The sequence below is a fragment of the Styela clava genome, chromosome 11 (genome assembly GCF_964204865.1).
Source record: "Styela clava chromosome 11, kaStyClav1.hap1.2, whole genome shotgun sequence".
Classification (NCBI taxonomy): domain Eukaryota; kingdom Metazoa; phylum Chordata; class Ascidiacea; order Stolidobranchia; family Styelidae; genus Styela; species Styela clava.
In genome coordinates, this window is record NC_135260.1 from 9624065 (window position 1) to 9644694 (window position 20630).

A 20630-nucleotide genomic window follows, 5' to 3' on the forward strand; every position below is an offset into this window, starting at 1 on the left:
ACTGAACTCTTCTGTGGTCTATGTCACATTTCATGTACTTATGTATGGGTTCTTTCAAACCATCCAAGTTCATAAATCTGTACTGTTAAATTGAAGTAGTTAGTCCTCTTAACCCAACTTGACTAGAAACCATCTTGTCCATATGATTAAGTTATTGAACATGATCGTCCTATCTGACCTGACCTATGGATCTTTTTGTTATTATGTTTTTGTTGTGAAAAAATGGATTTTCTCTTGAACTACTGGACCAATTATTTTGAAATATCCAGTGGTTAAATCTTGTTATTGTCTCTGAAGGCTATCACTTTTATTTTTTGTGGGCTCCTATGGGATTTGTTTTTCACTTTCAAAAACTTTGTGTGATGACCTCATCAAAATTAAAAATTGCGTGCCATGGTTTCATGATCAAATCTCGGTTATGTGGTGGTCAGACTATCAGTAATGTAAAAGATTTGATACAACCTTGCCCATGTAAGGCCAACCATCGCCTTGCTTTATCAACTTTTCTTCTCTGTCAATGTGAATTATCATACAATTGTCTATTACAACTTTATTTGCAGTTTTCGATTGCCTAAATTTATCTTGAATTGTGTTTTTACAACAGGGTTGTAGCTATCTCTTTATTCCAAGTCTGTTCCCTCAAGCTGCTTACACCAGTTCAGTTGTCGGACAGACAGACGCAAGCATCATTTCTGGAATTGGAATAGGTGAGTACAACATATCAGCAATGGTTTCACAATTCAAATATTGCTACATGAGGATGAAAGTTAGCAGTGACTATATTTGGACACAAAATGTACATGGATGGTTTTGTTATTATTTTGTTGTTGGTATTTTTCTTCTTATTGTTATGAAAAATCACCTTTTTCATTAATTACTGGATCAATTTCTTTGGAATTTTCAGTGGTTGAAGATTGTATTTTTCACTAGGAGGCTGTTACTCTTATTTATTTCAAAAATTTCAATGGGTTTTATAGGATTTGTTTTTTGTGTGCGATGACGCCATCGAAAATTGCGCACCTTGTGGCGGTACCGGTAGTCTACTGTGACAGATTGCATACCAGTACTACTTCGTGTCCATATACCCGCATTTGAGCATCGCTCTCTGGTTCAAATTGTTATCTGCTTAGAATAGACTTCTAGAACCATCATTGGCCATTGTTATGTTTTTCCATTTGACGAAGATTGGACACTCTGATAGCAGAGTATGATGAGGCAGGGGTTTGCCATGTGATTAAGCCATCTTATTAGTTTTTCTCTCCTATGTTAAAAATACGAAAAATCCTATCCTAGGATTAGATTTATGCCAAGGATGCTGTTGTCAGTTGGCAGATGCACTAAAATATAACTTTAAAGAGTTTGTGTTTGATACCATAAAAGAATGATATATTTTATACAGTTAAAATCATTTTGTTTAAAGGCAAACTTTCTCACATGGTCATATCAAATTGTGAATATTATACATATTTCACACAAAGTAAATATGAACGATATACCCTTCTTCTCTCTGGATTAAAATATGTAAAGTTGTTTTGGAGTTTTTCAAACAAATTATCAGAAATACACTGATGCCAAATACAACCATTTCAACTTATTATAGTATGACGTTATCACTTATCACCATTGAAAACTAATGTGTCACACATTGTTGTTCTCAAATATTCAATCAACCATAAAACAGTTTTTACGTTAGTTACCACTCATGCTATATGTAATATTGGTTTAGAGTGTGTGACTAATAGACATAACAATAATATCATAATGGGATACAAGTTGGCAAATATCTTCAATATTCTCTTCTTTTTCTTACACTTTGAAAGTACATGTCAATTAACATTACCGGTTCTAGGAAAATTCGCCGCAGGAAATCTTGCTGTAGGAAATTTCGCCACATAGGAAAAATCGCTACATGAAAAATCGCCTTATTTATAAAAGATTTGTTATTTAATAAGAGGTTACAAATACTTGTTTCACAGAAAAATGCTCTTTTTTTTTTTCTATGCGACGAATTTTCCGGACACGAACATTACCCATCCATTTTATATTGATTTCAAATTCCAGTTGCTATAGCAATCCCATTAACAATCGAGGATAACAATTTGAGGTATTTTTCAAATTAGATTTAGTAAAGCGTGGAAAACAAATGAAAAAGTGCATACAATTTTAGTATGAGAACAAAAACCTTGTTGTCTACCATTATCACATATTACTAGTATTTTATAAAAATCACACATTTTATTTGTTTCTATAATTTTTCGACAACAATATTTTCATACTAAATAATTCTTATGCAATACCATAAACAACTTAAAATATTTACGTTCCTATGACATTACAGAATTTAAAAATAAAAAATTCAGTCTCCCCCATCTTCTGAGAATTTACTTTTCATGTGTGTTTCATGTTTCTGAGCATTCGTTTCATTTTATTATCAAACATAATTCTCAAAACTCAATGGTATTTATTGCATTAAATTAGCTTCATTGCGCAAATACCAATTTGTTTGCAAATATTAAATGTAGGCCATCACTATAAAAAATGAACACTTTATATTCGTCCTGAATTATCCATCTTTTGACTTAGCTTATTCCTTATGACGCAAACACTGAGATTTGTACCTATAATGTAAGAAGCATTAGCGAGTATGGACTGAAGACGCACTTAGTTGAACCTCTTGAAGTTACTTAATAGGGGTCAGCTATTATATTATCAGTCAAACGAAAGAAGAATTAAATTGTTAGGATAAGTCATTCAGGTCCGCACTTTACTTGTAAATAACTTACCTCATATCAGAGTTTTACCATATGAAGTCACCAATGGAAAATTCTGATTCTGAATTTTTGAAATTATGGAATAGTACAGGAAATGTACTTCTGTGCTATGTACTGTAAACAACCTGATTACAAAGTTATTTTTAATTCTGACAGTTCTGACAGCGAGTTTCGAATCTGAGGGATCATATTGTTGAGGTGTGTTGTACATGTGATCGTTGTGTGATAATTTGTATGAAATTGACGTATTTTTTCAAATTCAATCTGACCATGCAGCGTTGTATCACGAAATCAACAAGGATTACATTTAATATAAAATGTTAATCAGTTGTCTTGCGTAAGCCGGTAACGCTCTCAGTCTCCGTTGGCTTTTATTCAATCGTACCGCACCGACACTCGAAACATGATATCGGTGATAATTGGGGTATTAAGAAAAGACAAGAATAACAAAATGTCGGAGGTCATAAGGAGTTTGTTTTGACACATGTTTCAGATGTCGTCAGTTGTAAATTTTTTTGTAAATGAAACAAGGAAACAGGTGCTCTGTTTGATGCAATACACATTTCTTTGAAGCTTTTTAATGGAAATTACCAACTGACTTTCCAATTCAGTTTCAACTCGGTCTAATATTTTATTATACCTCCCAAATTTAATTCTTTTTTCCAAGTATTAATTTCTACTTGATTGCTGTAATAAATAAACTTACACATTTTGTATAGCTAATTTTTCTATTTAAACACTTGAAACATAGCCTTTTTACATTTGTTCTGTTTAGATCTTACACAAATTTTTTTGTTGTATATAAAAATATCAAAGTTCTTATTCCTCTAATATGCGAGGTAATATTTTGCTCTTGACCCGGTGTTATGAGTTAAAATGTTAATTGGTGTTGTTCATCCCATTGACGTCAGAAAAAATTAATCTTAATTTAGATTGGATATATATCAATTACTTGTGTTGAGATTTTTCTGATTATTTTGGCTATTTCTGCTCAAAATTGTTTATATACATACACACTGGTGTTTACTTTTCATTTCATCATCAACGAATCTAAATTGGGAATGTTTTAAAATATTCAATCAGCTCTTAAACACATGCTACGTGTGAAGTAATCCATATGTTTCAATTAGAAAATATCTCCTGTCAAAACATGGTTTTTAAATGATGAGGGTCGGATTGTATCTTTGTTTCTGAAACATCTGGTTAAGCATGTTTTTCATTGAAAAGTTTCAAACGTCATTCGGCTAATTCTGTGGTAAAAGATGATCTCTGACGCAATCATCGAATCTCTTTGTGTTTGTAGCGAAATGACGTTTGCTTCACCCACTCTGAGGTTTTTATGCTTCGGTAATTCAATATCTTAATCTCTAGTGATGGATTATATAAGTCACCTCCTTGAACAAACCGTAAACAACCCAAAAAGTATATAAGTAAGAAGAGAGTGTGTATGCTTTATAACACTTCAATGTACCGAGCAAACGTGTATCATTTTTGATACTGTCGCTACATTTCTAATCCTGACCGTTTAACCATTTTTGGTTGCCTTATAACGAAGCCAAAATTGGCTGAATTATAACAAAGTATCTATGAAGAAAAAACGTAGCCTATTTCGAACAACAATGAGCTTGCTGCAGGATTTTGTCTACTCTTGCATTTAATTGCTACAAGGTAACAATTTTTCTTCTTTCAAATTTTGTTTTTGTTAAAACTTTTTTCAAAACTAATTATTCTTATTAATTATTTCAGAATCCTGATGTTGGACTCAAAATATAAGACATGACAAGAAGGTATTGGCTATTCCAGCTGTGTTAACTCAGCAGAGGCCGTGAAAAGATCTGCAAGATTTGTTCATACAAACATCGAGCACTTTTCTCCTACGAAAGCCATAAAAATGGCCGATATAGCAATGAACTTGACAATGTCACCTCTGATGACTGGATGACTATTCTGTTAATTCTTTTTAATGAAAAACAAATGAAAAAATTTTTCAGGCTTTCGAAATTGAAGGTGTATGTAAATAAAATTACAATGTATATTGACAAGTGATCACTTTTGATAAATGATCTAGTATAATAATAGGATATCGTTAATTTTGTTCTATAGTTTGACAATTGTGTTGTACCCATTTTACAACAAGCTATATTTACATATTTGTAAATATATATGGAAGCCAGCAAGTATAATACTAATAGAATACATATACCGGTAATTATGACTAGATTAGAAATGCGCCTTTAGTAGTTCAGTAGCAAAATTCATTCAAAAAAGACAATGTGTGGTGAAATAAATAATCATTGCTCTATAATGTATATCAACGTAAGAATTACTTTTAGGTGTTTGAGTGGCTTCCTTTTTTTATTTTTCAAAAATTTACCCCACAATGTGATAGATTTTTTTTGTATGCCTCCAACTTATTTAACATATTTTCCTGTCAACGTATCTTGTGGCACTTCAGTGACATTGTACACACAAATACAGTATACTGCTGTTGTTTAATACTATATCATGTTTTACTTACTTTTGATATTATGACCAAATTCAGTGTTACTGAAATTTTAAATTTTTAGATTGCATGTATTCCTCATTATAATCGAAGTTTTCATTGTTAATCCTTATTTTCGAGACGCTACTGCATTAAAGTAATGCTTCCATAAACTGCTATGTTCTTGTTTTAATAACTATCTTCATGTACATGGTATTGCAATTAACACATGCTTGCTGACGTATCAAGATATTCTTGTTGCTGAAAGAAGTATGAGAAATATAAAAACTTGAAATTGAAATGCATATCGGGGTCTGGGGTGTGTTGTGTTTTCGGTTGGGGCAGTTTTGTCAAGAAATTTGAAGACAATCTTTCAGGCCATTTGTTATAGCTCAATATATTTTAAAAAATAAATATATATCACACTTACAGATAGTCAAAGGAAACTCCATGAATTGCTCATCTTACATACAGTATCACTTAAATCAGATATTAAATGAAACAAATCGGAAATACATTTTTATGTCTACAAACACATTAAGAACAAAGCTTAAGTTATATTTTAGGGCTCAAACCAGATCAGAAAATGTAACATAGAATGTCGGTTTGTTTATAAAATAATAGTACCGGACCGGTACTTGTTACTAGTGTAGTCAATAAGGCACTACCTGATCCATACAATAAGCATACCAGCTTAAAAGGCACACAATTGATTTTTGAGAAAAAAAGTGATCTAAACTGCGCTTTATGATCCATAAAAAACGATGAAACAAAAATCAAAGAATTTATCAATATGATGCAGGACATAATTCAAGCTAAGATTCTTTCAAAAAATAGCATATATCTTTATCTCTACAAATAGGTATCAGAATGTTAAAAAAAGACAGAAAATGAGAAATTTATATTAGTTTTTATACAATAATTTTAAATTTATTATATTAAATTTATACAATCAATAACTGAATAACGCAATTTTTTTCAACATCTAAAATTTAATCATCACAAGAAATAGTTTGGGCATAATATCTAATGGCCTTAAGTTGGCAAGAATCATAACTGTTTATTGGTCTGGATTTTGCAATACAACGAATTAATAAGAAGGATCATTTAGTGAAATAATTGAAATACATAGGCGGTGTGGCGCTCAGTACTAAGCATCAGGAATTTGCCTGCCACCGTACCTCTGATTATCAAGCGATCGATAATCATGTACGAGAGGAAATTTTAAAACTTTTGAAAACTCATTAAATCATTAAACCCAACCTTTTTTTGAAGTGACCCAAATTTTTTAAAAATCAATTTTTTTTTGCGTTTCAAGAATATGATGAAAAATGGCATGTTGTGCTTTTATGGCCGCAAAATTACAAAAATTAAACCATTCATTTTCACATAACGTTTATTTCTCCAGCTGAGCTTGTTTGCCATCAGCGAGTTTTAATATCATGGTGTTGCTCCTAGCAAAATATATACTCCCAATCCTTTAATAAGTTGTGATACTTCCCACTTGAACAACTACTATTGAGTAACACTTTTAATGCCAAATATAAAACAAACATCAAAATTTACTAAATAGGTTGGGGAAACACTGATCTAAACTGCAAGTCTGTTACATCATGATATCTATGCATCTAGAATTTTAAACTTCGGCCAATCCCATGCCTGCCTTGAACTAACTACAAAAAGGACAGGAGGACATGCTTCAACATATGATTGATTAAGCATTTTTGATGGTTTACCTCAAATAGATATGAAATGCTTTTTGTGTAAACTAATTTTGTTTGTTTTAGGTGAACGTCCTTTTCCACCACCCGCAGGACTTGCAGTATCAGCATGGGTTTATATTGAAAAATTCTGTCCTCATCAACTTCACCCAATCAGACTTCTTACTGTGACAAGAGAGGTGTTGGAAATTATTTTGTATTAATATCAATCTTGGTCAGAAGTTTAACTTTACTCAATATTCATCACTCTTATTCAACACATTCCCCTTGAATTCTAAAGACACGCTTTCGGGAAGTTTAATTTTTCAGTCTTAGAAATCATAGCTCATAACTGTTTTCTGAGCATGTTTACTCGGCTTCTTGAAGTCTTACGGTAAAATCGGCATTTTTTGGTTCATAATGCACCACCATTTATTCTATATAGTTTGAGTACCTCTCGGCGCTTGGGTTGTTTCTGTGAATTTACTCAAAGCCGAGTCCCCTCTACTCCTGTGTGAGTGGAAATGATCTTGTTTTTAGCAAATTCTGTTACTAATATATGTATTCCGATAATTTTACTTCCTTTTTTGAGAATTTATTATTTTGTAGAACAGTAATTTTTTGGGAAATTTTTCATTCAAAATATCTTGATTAATTGGATTGAATTACTTGACAATAATTATACTCTGTTTTTACTTCATATATATTGCAATTTAAATTTGAATTTTTTGTTTTTAAGGTTAATATTAATAATTCGCAAGTGCAATATACATGTCTGTCAATTCACATAACTGCTAAAGATAAGAATATAATCATTTCAACACAAGAAGAAAACTTTGAACATATGGGTATAATAAACAATTTTTATCTTTGGATTATCAGTTGTTCAAAAGTAAATTTTAATTGTTTTTCATGGTTAGACCAGACGTGAAAACGCTAAAATCTCACTCTTGCTTATACTGATGACTCGAGGTTGACAAAAATTTTGACTCTTTGCTTTCATGCCGAGAAAAAAAATTTGAACCAAAAAGAGAAAAAATTTCAGACCTGGGGTGTTTGAAAATACAACTCCGACTCTAGTACCAATAAAAAAAAGGCCAAACGCCGACTTCGGCTTCACAACCGCGGGCTCAGATCGGCCAGCCTATTGATTTTGCATATTACAAACTTAAGCAGCTTTCTGCATTCCTGCTTGTACAGTGACTTAGTCAGGGCAATGATCAAAAAATATAATGGATGCCTTTAGACAGCAACTTATATGGAAGTTAACGTGATCACTGTCTGTTGCAGTTTTTTAGGTTTAAAACTTTTTTTGTATAAGCTAATAAATCAATGCAATTAGAATTATGCTTCTTAACCTCAACACACCCTATTTTAGGGGTAAATATGTAAATATTTATGTTTGCACTATTTCACAAGGTAATGATTTTAAATTTTATCCCACAGGTCCAGGTGATATAGAAATTGGGAACGAATTGATTTCAGCATCTGCAGTCTTTCCAACAAAAAAATCAATTCATGAGTCACAATGGTATCATATTGTTGTTGTCATCAACAAAGCAACTGTCTTAAAACACAGTACTGCTGCAGCATATTTAAATGGAAGATTGCTTGGGACATCAAAGGTAAAGAAAATCTATTTTTCATACAGGCTAATTAATAAAGGCAAGGTTTTGAGCTGTTAATCAGTGTTGAGGATGCTCGAGTCTTTTGCTCTACTCGAGTTCAGCTTGAGTCTCCAGTTATCAAAAACTCAATATTGACTCGAGTAATCTAAATGGAAGGACTTGGATTCGTCAGCAACGAATCGCCAGTAACCTGACTCGATACTCTGATTTCCAGTGACTTGACTTTTCCACGGATTGAGGTTCTATTTCGGTGATGATGGTTTCATTGAACCTCTGCAGTATATTGATTAGAAATAGAGGCCTTGTGCATAATTTTAGGATTTGCGGAGTTGATAACCAGTAACATTAAATAATGAATAAATATTTGGAGTCATGATTGATGACCAAACACACTTATCTTTAGAAAAGCATCCCGCACAGCGTTTAATATTGCCGTTTCCTTGCCACACAATCAGTCCCACATGTTGTAAACGAACAAAAGTAAACACCGAAATGCGAATTTTCACTACCTCACACAAATAACTATGAGGGATGTATTGTTTTCATTCATTCCCCTATTTTTTTCCTTCCTAGTTGAGATACATTCACACAAATCCAGGCGGAAATTCAGCTAATTCTGCAATCCAAGTTCGTGCATATGTGGGTACACCACCAAGACTCAGTGCTCGATCTCCTCTACTTTGGCGCCTTGCATCCTTCCACATCGCAGACGATTCGTCATTTGTAACAGCTTCAAGTGTAGCAACTCAATATCAACTTGGACCATCCTACATTGGAAATTTTCAAGCTGTACCTCTGTCTGGTCAGTGTAAAAATATAACACTATTGGCTTTTTCCATCATACACATATCTGAATAATTCAATATAGTTGCGTGATGCAAGATTCTGTTGGACAATTTTCTGAACACACGTTCGAAAAATTCTTACCTTGTCATTCAGTTTTGTTTTTCGTCACATTAAAAAATATTTATTGCAATGGTCTTAATGAAAATAGGCTTCAATTGTTCGAAAAGTACATAGCTACAGCCATATGGAATACAGTATCAATTTTCTTAATAATTCCCGGGAATTTTACAATTTTTAAAATAGTTTTTTCACATTGTTCGTCGTCTGTAATGAGTTCTATTCTTGGAAACCTTTGACAATATCTAGTCTTATAGCAGGGGTAGTGAACCACTGACCCACGTGACCCCCGATTCATTCTGTGACCCACCAAGTTACGAATTGATACAAATAAACATACTAGAATTTCGTTGCTAAAAATTTTCAGATGGAGGTTTTGGACCAGTTTTATCAGAAGAACATCTATGTTTCTCATTACATCCACATGCATGTGAAACATCATCTGGCGCTAGAATTCGAAGACAATGCATGAAGTTTGACAGCAAATCTATTGCAAACGAGGTAGACTTTTGTAACTAATTACTTTCAAGTGTGAAATTACGATGTACTGGATTTTGTCAAATTAAAAAATTGGACAGGCTAGGTAGTCCACAAGTCTAAAAAATTAATATTGTGTATTTCGATTCTAATATCTATATCAAATGATCCCAGAATTTAACGTTTTTCTTAATTGTTTTTTCATTATTAGCATTATATAGTATATCTCATGGTTTCTTGGGCTGGGCCCTTGGTGCCTCCACAAGGCCACAAGCAAAGACCTTTATGGATACCACAAAGTTTTTTTTTTGATGATTTCATCAATTTAATGTAGATAAATTGTGATTTGTTAAATCTTTGGACTGTAGTGCATTTATTCTTTTTCTTTCATTTTTGTTACTGGACTTTTTGTTGATAAACATGGCTTATAAATAACTGGGATGAAAGCGAAACTCTGTATTTTTATACAAGACCGGTGGCAACACGTGCATAGAGACTCTGCCAGGGGCCATGGGTCATTTAGGTGTACCTAATAACATTTTATGAAATATTTCATCTTATATTATTGAAGGAATGCTGAAACTAAGAGTAAAACTAGAGAAGGCTGGGTAACATTCATTAAAATAAAAATGACTTGACTTGCTTGTATCTAATCGTTAGCTTTCTAATCATGCCTTAGTATGACTATGTTTTCTTCCTCGTGGAATTACCTGGATTCATGTAGTGGACCAGATTAAAAATCGCCTATACCTGTGGTTCTCAAACTGATGATGATCTTTGACCTCTTTCGAATACTCTCAAATATTTGTAGCCCCCTTACTCTTCTATAAATATACCTATTTTTACTTTTGTCATGTTTCCATCAGTTATTTTATTCACCATGTTTAATAATAAAAAGCCAGCAAATGAAAGCAAAAGAATAAATGCATTACAATCAAAAAATTAAACGAATCACAGTCTTGACAAAATGAAGTTGAATGTTTATACAATACTTGTAGCATTGTTCTGTCACCTCTCATCAATTCAAAAATAATATTATTATATTTATAAACACCTGCAGCTGAAGTTGGGATTGAATGATGGTCTTACTCCAATTATTCTGGTCCGTAATTCTTGTTCCCATATGCCTGGCCTTGCAAGATCTGTTGGTGCTGTAGCAGTGTATGATCAAGCATCTGCAGCTGTCAGAAATTTTATGCCAGGACAAGTAGCTAGAGTTCTACAGGTAATGTTTTGACTGTATTTATTTATTGTATGTATATATCAGGACAGGATCAGAGCCTGGTCAAATTCATACAGACAGCAAATTTCGTAAAAAAAGAAGACTGGCTGGACGAAAATTTTAACTCAAAACTCCAGACTGAACACTCTGGCTTGACACAAATATTTACTCTGACTTGACAAAAATTTTGACTTCAGCTCCAGACTGAATACTCTGGCTTGACAAAATTTTTACTCTGGCTTGACGCAAATTTTTACTCTGGCTTGACAAAAACTTTGACTCCATCTGCAGACTGAAAATTCTGGTTTGACAAAAATTTTGACTTCAGCTCCAGACTGAATACTCTGGCTCGACAAAATTTTTACTCTGGCTTGTCAAAAATTTGGACTTCAGCTCCAGACTGAATACTCTGGCTTGACAAAATTTTTACTCTGGCTTGACACAAATTTTTACTCTGGCTTGACAAAAACTTTGACTCCACCTGCAGACTGAAAATTCTGGTTTGACAAAAATTTTGACTTCAGCTCCAGACTGAATACTCTGGCTCGACAAAATTTTTACTCTGGCTTGACACAAATTTTTACTTTGGCGTGACAAAAACTTTGACCCCGGCCACAGACTGAAAACTCTGGCTTGACAAAAATTTTGACTTTGGTTCCAGACTGAAGACTCTGGCTTGACAAAAATTTTGACTTTGGTTCCAGACTGAAGACTCAGGCTTGACAAAAATTTTGACTTTGGTTCCAGACTGAAGACTCTGGCTTGACAAAAATTTTGACTTCGGCTCCCGACTGAAGACTCAGGCTTATCAAGTATTGTGACTTCGGCTCCCTACTAAAGACTCTGGCTTGAAAAAAAATTTGACTTTGAAATTCTGACTCTGAATCGTGGAAAAGGGGATTTTTCAAATATCACATTATGAATTTATCTTGTAAATATTATTCTTATTTTGTTACCAAATTGATTAATTTGCATGTTTGTTGAAAAAGACTATACAAGATAGGTGATTCTGCATGGTTACCCTAATTTTTATCAATATTTTTCTGAATTACAGAATGTTGGTGGCAGTGCAGTAATATTAAGTCTAGTTTCTATGGCAACTGATGTTGAAGGTCTATATGCTGCAGTCAAATCATTGGTTTGTATTGTTAAAAACAATCAGGCGGCTGCAAACGAAATGGACAGAAAAAGGGGATATCAGGTAGATATTGAGACTATCATTAAAGTTAGTTGTTTGCAGTGTTGACTCTACTCGAGTTACAATTGTCGAAGACTAGAAGTGGCTTGAGTCATCCAAATTGAATAACTTGGACTCGACTCTACTCTTGACTCAAGACTCGGATGGCCTGCGACCTGACTTGACTTGCTACTTCGACTTTATCTATTTACTCTGAGTCTAGTTACCCTGTATTCTCGTTTCCCAGCACTGTTTCTACTGTACTTCACTCAATGTTTTCGGTTTGACCCATTTTATTACAACATGGGTGATGGGTACGAGATTCGAACTCAAGATGTGCATGTATACCCTGCAATGCCAGCAAAGCCAAAGCTAACCATTTTAGGATGGGTTTATATATTTATCCTAGGGAAATGAAAGCCAATAACACGACTAAATCATATGGTGCACCACAGCCTTTTGTCCGGCCCCCAGTCCATATCAGATATAGGATTAGTTAGTCAATTATTTGTTTTCAATACACAGACTTTAATAACTATCCAGCTTTAAGGCTTTAACCATCGCGCATCTACAATGATTGTCTTTATGAGGAACAATAAAAATTAACATTTCAAGATATATACTACAACATAGTATTTTAGTGGTTTTCAGATAATTCTGAAATTAACAAGACTCTAATTCTTTTTCAGGCTCTTGCAATGCATTTAAAAAGAAAGAAAGCTCTGTTAAATTCCCATGTTCTGCATTTAACTTATTCACTCGCTGGTACAGTAGATGTTGGAAGAGAATCTGCAACCATTCCAAATATCACGGCTTTTGAAGATTTATTATGTGATTTGGAGGTTAGTCAAATTCTTTTACAAATCTATTTGTAAGCTGTGATTTTTCTTCATTATATTTGCAAACTGATTTTGATTTTAGGTTATTCGAGTTTGATATGATGGATATATTATATTTTGAATTATCTTTACAAAATGTGTCCTAATTCTCAAATTGTGTATTTGTATTGATTTTGAATAGATAGTGGTATATCTCTCTGAGTAGATATGAAAAAAAATCCTACACTTTGTTTGATTTTTCGGATTTACCCAATTAAAGTAAAACTTTAGTAGGGATATGTCACTATTTACATATTCAGGTATGGCACAATGCTCCTGATGAACTACATCGATCACTGTTGGAACATATTTATGGACTTCTTACTGAATCAAGGTAATTAATATAAATACAGTATCATAAAGTGAACTACGGTAATTATATAAATAAACTCGAGATTCTAAACTACAGTTTATACCTCATAATTGAGTTTAAAATTTTAATCAAATAAAAATTTACTATTAAGCGCAAAATATTTGAAACCGCTATAATTTTTTTATAGAAAAGCATCCTATTTTATCTAAAATTTTTGATGACTTTTTTGCGACAGATATTCTTTATGAAATAACTTTATTGTGTTGTGTGTTTCCATTGTTTCTTCTGTTTTAGTGACACAAATGAGAATTGCAAAATCATAAAAGAACGTGGAATGGTTAAACGTTGTCTTCATTTTGTGTTCGGAGATTCATCCCTCTCTTTAGGAACAATTCGTGCAATATTTCGAATCATTCAAGCATTGCTCAATACTTCCGGAAACCACTCAGATTTGCTTAGGTGGGTAACTTTTGTCGTCTAGTGTGGGCCAAGGTCTCCAAGTGGTTTTAAAACACTGATGCCATAAAATGACCCCATAACAATTTTTTTTATACTTGAAGCCATTAAGACATTTCACAATTTTTTATTCTCGCTTTGAAAGTGTTGTTCACTCATATTATTATTTTGAAATATTCGAGCAGCTTCTATGGAAAAATTTTGAAAGTGTCCCAGCCTGACCCAGCTTTCTAACCAGGGGCCAAAAATTTTGCCCACCTATGCTGGCAGGCCGTCTGAGTGTCATGTAAAAAGTTACATTTTATGAACAACATTTACAGTGTTACAAAAGTAAAAGTGGAAAACAATAGGCCTCATGCCAAACCTATATTTAATTGCAATATCAACAAATTATTTTTTAGCTAAAACATCAAAATTTGGTTTTAGTTTGGTTGTGGCAGCATCAGGCGAGCCAGATTAATTCCCCTTCGGACAGAATTTGGCCCTCGGGTCGTGGTTTGCCCATGTTAGTTGTATAACCTTATCATCTTTACTAATTGCCCATTGCTATGGTTATAAATAAGGAGCGAAAATCTATTGTAATATTAAATAAGCTTTGTCCTTTGTAACATTTGTACAAAGCACATTTATCATTAAATAGATTTGGTCAATTTCTTGTTTCAACTATTCCTCCTCTTGATGAGTATGAAACATCTATAGAGCTGAGTGAACCAGAGACTGATTTCAAGAAATGTACTCCAGTATCGACAAGTGCGGGTGAGTTAGTAATAAGCCTCTCAAAGCTATCATGAACCGTTTTTAGAGAGTGTCTCAAAATCGAGGCTGTGGAGTTGTAGTCGGGGTCGAGTCCTATTTTCAAACTACCAGGAGTCTGAGTCTTAAGTAGATATTTTAAATTCATAAAAATTTGAATTTTAGACATTTAATGTTGATAATTTGAAGTAAAAATATTTGAGTTGATTTAGTGAGACTTCTAAAAATGATAAAATATCGCGTACATGTATATTATATTGTTCATGTCAAAATGGCAATTTCTGTAGTTTTGCAGTTTTTCGTTATAAATGTTCTCTCGTAATATATGCTTGTTTCACTGTTGTGATAATTAGCGTCATTTTCATCAAACAAAATCAATTCTACAAGGATCAAACTTAAAAAAATAAATGACCTTTGTTAATTTCCAAGGTCATATCAAGAACAAACCATCTTATGCAGGCTTGCTTTCAAAATTCCGGCTCGCGGACACATTCCATGCGGCCCACAGAATAATTTTAGCATGCCCTGAATCATTGGCAATTGTTTGTATTTATTGGCAGAAAATTTTTGAATTATTTTTAAACTATCCTTAAAAGTTATTGCGGCCCACCATCCTTGGACCACCCTGTCTTAATTCTTCACTTTACATTTGTAAATAAAATCTATACCATCCACTGGCAAAATTTGCAGAAATATTTTTACACGATAAATTATATAGTCAAATTTAATGAATATTTTCCTTAAAATGGATCTCGGAAAAATAATTCTTATACTTGCCATCGCAGAATTTTTGATGCTTTTTTCAAAAGTCTTTTCGTTAGTTGACACTTACAAACTGGTATTCATGTTTTATAACCATCATCTTGGTTCAAAATATTAAACCTTGTGATGTTTTAAGTACTGCTAGCTAAGCTTAGCCTAGTCTAGCCAGCTTTATGGGGACTAATTTTTAATACTGCAACTGAGCTAATACTTCTTGGGGACAAAATGCCTATTGAATCAATGGCATAAAAACGACAAATGCATAGCTGTGACTAATATTTTATATTCACACTTAAAAATGTCCTTTTTGTGATCGCTATATCTAAAATGGATTTATTTATTATGCCTGCCCTTTTGAAATAGCACTATACAGTCTCAACATTTCCCCCTCATCAGCACTGGTAAGTATCTCGAAAACGCATATTTTGCTGGCTTTACTTATTTATTTTATCAAATAGGATAATACTGAAATATTAACACATTTCACTGTGAACATTTTATTTAAATCGAATATACCCATTTTGGTTCTACATTCCTTTTGAGGAAGATTGCAGCTGTACTGTCTATAAATTTTGCCAACTTCACGTCAAGCATTGTTATTCCACCTTTATCAAATGTGTAAAGACTCACTTCAACCTAAGAAAATAGGCAAGATATACAAAAGAAAACTTTTTTGGAAACCTTAATCATTACTTTTCTTTAGAATACAGAATTTCCTTCTTTAAATTTTTTTATTGGATATATAGTGTAATATTTGTTTCCTAAATTGAAGATAGAATCGTAAAAAAAACGCTTGTCAGAGTAAAATAATAGATCCCTAATATTCCAAGATCACTAAATTTAGTTTATGTCAAGGATGTTTTGTCTTATTGAAATAGACATTGTTTTTCATAATTCAGCAAAACTGTTGTTCCATACAAACCAAATTTAATGTCTGAGCAAATGTCACGATTTGAACTATATTTGTAAAATTGATGATTGCGTTTTTGTTAGAGATATCATCAATTTTCATGTTTTTAGCGTTAATTTTTTCAAACTAAAACAGGTTTGACGTACCGTCTTGTAGTTGTTCCTCCAGTCGGGATGGTGACAGACTGCCTCTGCTTTCAGTGCTACTTTCGTCATGAAAGAAAATGCATCACCAAACTCTTCAAAAGTATATTTCTTGTGAAGCTTGGTTCCTTTTTTTATTGTTGCCCATCCTTCCTTTATCAGAGGTTCCAAAACTTCCTTCTTTTTTGTTGTCAGCTTTTCTGGCTGTTCAGATGGCAAACAATTGACGAGTGGGTCCATGGAATCCCTTTCAGAATATGATACCCCAACACAAGTCATTATGACTAATGACAAAAGAGCAAGCCGTGCCATTGTCATTTCTTTGCAACTCAACTTCTTGATTAGAAATTCCACTTCAGCTTTCCTTATTTATAGCTAAATAGTGTGAATGTCGGGGAAATTTTTTTTGCTTCGCTTAGTGCCAAATTGTGTGCAAGTTGCATGAAAAAGAGATATTAGGCTTGAACTTTGAATAGTCTGCAAATGAAGCATTGTCTGACCTTTTTGTCCATGATTTTTGGGAAAATTAAGTAATACATCATAAAAAGACAGATTTGAGTCTGCTCATAACTAACTGTGAAATCAAATTTTAACATACCAGGGGTTGTGGTAGTGATGGAGATGACTTAATTTACGCCTATGCTATAATGCAGTGGTTCCCAAACTTTTTTCCGGGCGGCCCAAGGTCATGATAGAATACTAAACGGCATGTAGTACTTTTATGTCTGCTTAACATAGTGACTAATATAAAACAATCATTTTTACATGATATTTTTCGCCCGGAAATTACCTCAAAATGAAAAGGCGACGCTTGTTTGCCATCAGGGAGTTTTTGAAATGCTGGTGCGACTTTACTTTGCAAAATGAATGCTGCCAAGTTTTTACTCTGTGATACTTACGCATATACAATTACTATTGAGTAACACTTCAAAACCAGATATAAAATAAATAATAAAATGTACTAGAAAATAAAATTAGTAACTTTTAGGTTTTTTGTTGAAAAACAAGCGACGCAAGAAAATTTGCAGACAACCCAGTTTTGGGTCGCGGCCCATAGCTTGGAAAACACTGCTATAATGAACCATGTTAACATGCCAAAATTTACTGCCCGATGCATGAACCATGTATCAGACAAAACAAAACCTGTCAACTGTTCTCAAGCCACACGAAACGTCAACGCAAGTTTCATACAATTTGTGTATATTTCTAGACTGATTATTATTGGTCTTCATTATCAAGGCAATAATCAATATACTATAATTTGTTAATGTAATAATAAACAATGCAAACTTTTGATCGATTTTAAGATTGATGATCAAAGAGTAATATCACAAAATTTGTATAGTTCCTAACAAATATGTCTAACATTGATCACGATCTTATTTGGTACTTATTGATTAAAGTAAACTTCTATTACTGAATATTTTAATCGTCGATTGCAGAATCATGTTTTAAATCATCACTGTGTTCGTTAATGATAGTTATATAACAAAAAAATTTAAGGTAAAATATTGGGCCGTACAAAACTTTAAATTTGAAATTCAAGAAAAAAATGTAAATCTGGGTCAACTTCTTTCATTTTTAATTTCTGAAAATTTGAAATCAATTGCTACATTAGTTGTGGAAAGAGTGTTTTTTACAAGCTAACAAAGCGATCCGTGAGTCCACTTCATGATCATTATATCTAAAAGGCTTATTTAAGACGGTTTATGCTGTCTTGCCTGTCCCTCTTAAAATAGCACTATTTAGTCTCAACAGTACCCCCTCACCAGCACTGGTAAATATTTTCAAAATGAATATTCATTTGCTGGCATTATTCATTTATTTTGTCATGATGATACTGAAATATTAACATCAATAAAGCAGTTTGTGTACATGTTTAGGAATAATAAAAAAACTGTTTCTTTGTGTAATAAAATATCGAACTTATTAAAATTATGAAATATGACAACACATTTTCCTGTGAACATTTCATTTAAATCGAAGATATTCTCTTTGGCTCTACATTCCTTTTGAGAAAGATTACAGCTGCGTCGTCCATAAATTTTGCCAACTCCACGTCACTCATTGTTATTCCGCCTTTACCCCATGTGAAAAGAATCACTTCAACCTAGGAAAATAAGCAAGATATAAAAAAAATAAAACTTTTATAAAAATATTCATCATTTTTTCCAATTAGCAATTATCCTATAAGTTCACTACTAAAATATATTACAGTCCCAGGACTCATGTATTTGTTGGTAAAATATGTTTTTTCTATAAAAATGATTAAATATTTTGATATTTTGAGTTACCTCATTAATTTATTTTTAGTACGGTAATCAAAGCAAATTACATAAACTCTGGGGAATTACTTTTCAATAGGATACTGAATGAACTTGATTTTATTCTTTTTACTTGTGTGTAGTATTTTTAAATGAATAATTTGTAAAATTCACTCCTTAAATTTAAGAAAGATTAGTAAAAATGGTTATCGGAATAAAATTATAGATGTTTTCATGTTTTTGGGGTTAATTTTTCTAAAAAAAACAAGTTCAACATACCGTTTTGTAGGTATTCGTCCAGTTGGGATGGTGACAGACCGCTTCTGCTTTCAGTGCTACTTTCGTCATGAAAGAAAATGCATCAGCAAACTCTTCAAAAGTATATTTCTTGTGAAGCTTGGTTCCTTTTTCTATTGTTGCCCATCCTTCCTTTATCAGAGGTTCCAAAACTTCCTTCTTTTTTGTTGTCAGCTTTTCTGGCTGTTGAGATGGCAAACAATTGACGAGTGGGTCCATGAAATCCCTTTCGGAATATGATACCCCAACACAAGTCACTATGACTAATGTAAAAAGAGCAAGCCGTGCCATTGTCATGATTAGGAATTTCACTTCAGCTCCCCTTATTTATAGCTGAATATTGTGAAAATTTTATCTGCTTGGCATAGTGCCAAACTGTGTTCAAGTTACGTTGAAAAGTTATATATGGGGATTAAATTGTATGCAAATGAATCATTGACTGACCTTTTTGTCTATGATTTTTTTGCCAAAATAAGTAAAACATAAAAAGAATAATTTGATTTATCAAGTACAATGATATTTGACATTTCATTATTAACAGACCGTTTGTCAAACAAGTAGGTGCTTTCTTTTTATTCCACTATTAATCAATTTAGCAATGCTTTTATATATTGATTTTAGTAAACTTTTCCACTTTTTAACTTTAAACAAGATGACAATGCTTAAAAATATAAACGCAAAGATCAATTGACCTTTGGGATGGATGGCAGCATTATTTTTTCCAAAATATGAAAAAATGGACGCTGTAGAAATTTGTGTACCAATATGGAGGTAACTAATTTTGTTGGCCTACTTTACATCAAGTTGTGTAAAGGAACTGAAGCCTATGCGCAAGGGGGGTATATTGACTTGGCTAACACAGACAGTCCCCAAACTTGTAATAGAACTTGTAATAAGGAAAATCGGAATGAAATTATGGCCTAACTGTCAACAGGTTTTAACTCTCGACATTCTATCAACAGGTTTTATCTTATTTAAAACTCATTCAAGAAAACGTCTGATTTCGTCTTATAAGCTTGGAAAACAATATCTTCCTACATTTCATTAGATTTCTTTGAATGTTTGTACTAGTTGCACAGGCCTTGTTTGTAGCCAAGGGCGAGAACTACAGCGTTGTTCTTATGCTTGTAGAAGAGTTGTTCTTCTCATACCTAGGGAGTCCCTAATACTGACCCTACGTACAAACAGTCATCATAGGTGAATTTATTGCAAGGTCCTCTTAACACATTTTACATTCATGTCATGAAATTTAACTTTAATAAATTATTTTCATTATTTATATTACATTACAAATAAATAAAAAAATGACCCAATAAAACGCTAGAGTTTGCTAGGCTTGCAAAAGTTGGATAAGTCTCATTATCTGTTTCTTTAAGGAAGAAACAATGCTGCTGCAACATCAATAAACTTTGCCAACGCTACATCATTCATTGTTATTCCATCTTTGCTCCATGTGTAGAGTGTCACACTAACCTAAACAAAATTCATATTATG

At 32.9% G+C, this 20630-nt stretch overlaps 3 protein-coding genes and 1 long non-coding RNA gene across 4 annotated transcripts in view; 2 read left to right on the forward strand and 2 right to left on the reverse strand.

Moving 5' to 3' along the window:
- The window catches only part of LOC120347118 (WD repeat and FYVE domain-containing protein 3-like), an 86470-nt gene that overhangs the window by 23544 nt on the left and 42296 nt on the right, over window positions 1-20630 (forward strand). Inside the window, exons 20-31 of the mRNA XM_039416966.2 lie at window positions 605-707; window positions 7041-7153; window positions 7693-7801; window positions 8400-8578; window positions 9155-9383; window positions 9852-9985; window positions 11022-11186; window positions 12238-12384; window positions 13050-13202; window positions 13499-13572; window positions 13846-14010; window positions 14648-14763. Coding sequence (XP_039272900.2) covers window positions 605-707; window positions 7041-7153; window positions 7693-7801; window positions 8400-8578; window positions 9155-9383; window positions 9852-9985; window positions 11022-11186; window positions 12238-12384; window positions 13050-13202; window positions 13499-13572; window positions 13846-14010; window positions 14648-14763 — 1687 coding nt within the window. The remainder of the gene's footprint in view (window positions 1-604; window positions 708-7040; window positions 7154-7692; window positions 7802-8399; window positions 8579-9154; window positions 9384-9851; window positions 9986-11021; window positions 11187-12237; window positions 12385-13049; window positions 13203-13498; window positions 13573-13845; window positions 14011-14647; window positions 14764-20630) is intronic.
- On the forward strand, window positions 714-5558 carry LOC120347262 (uncharacterized). The gene is made up of 2 exons (XR_005570076.2): window positions 714-4439; window positions 4518-5558. It is a non-coding gene; the product is annotated as an uncharacterized LOC120347262 (long non-coding RNA).
- Window positions 14785-16854, reverse strand: LOC144429761 (putative pterin-4-alpha-carbinolamine dehydratase). Its single transcript, XM_078117959.1, has 2 exons — window positions 16579-16854; window positions 14785-16158 (listed from the first exon to the last, which is right to left on the reverse strand). Exons 1-2 carry the CDS (start codon window positions 16852-16854, stop codon window positions 16024-16026), a joined length of 411 nt encoding a protein of 136 aa, XP_077974085.1. The 3' UTR covers window positions 14785-16023.
- Window positions 18395-20354, reverse strand: LOC120347255 (putative pterin-4-alpha-carbinolamine dehydratase). The gene is made up of 2 exons (XM_078117691.1): window positions 19119-20354; window positions 18395-18685 (listed from the first exon to the last, which is right to left on the reverse strand). Exons 1-2 carry the CDS (start codon window positions 19431-19433, stop codon window positions 18551-18553), a joined length of 450 nt encoding a protein of 149 aa, XP_077973817.1. The 5' UTR covers window positions 19434-20354; the 3' UTR covers window positions 18395-18550.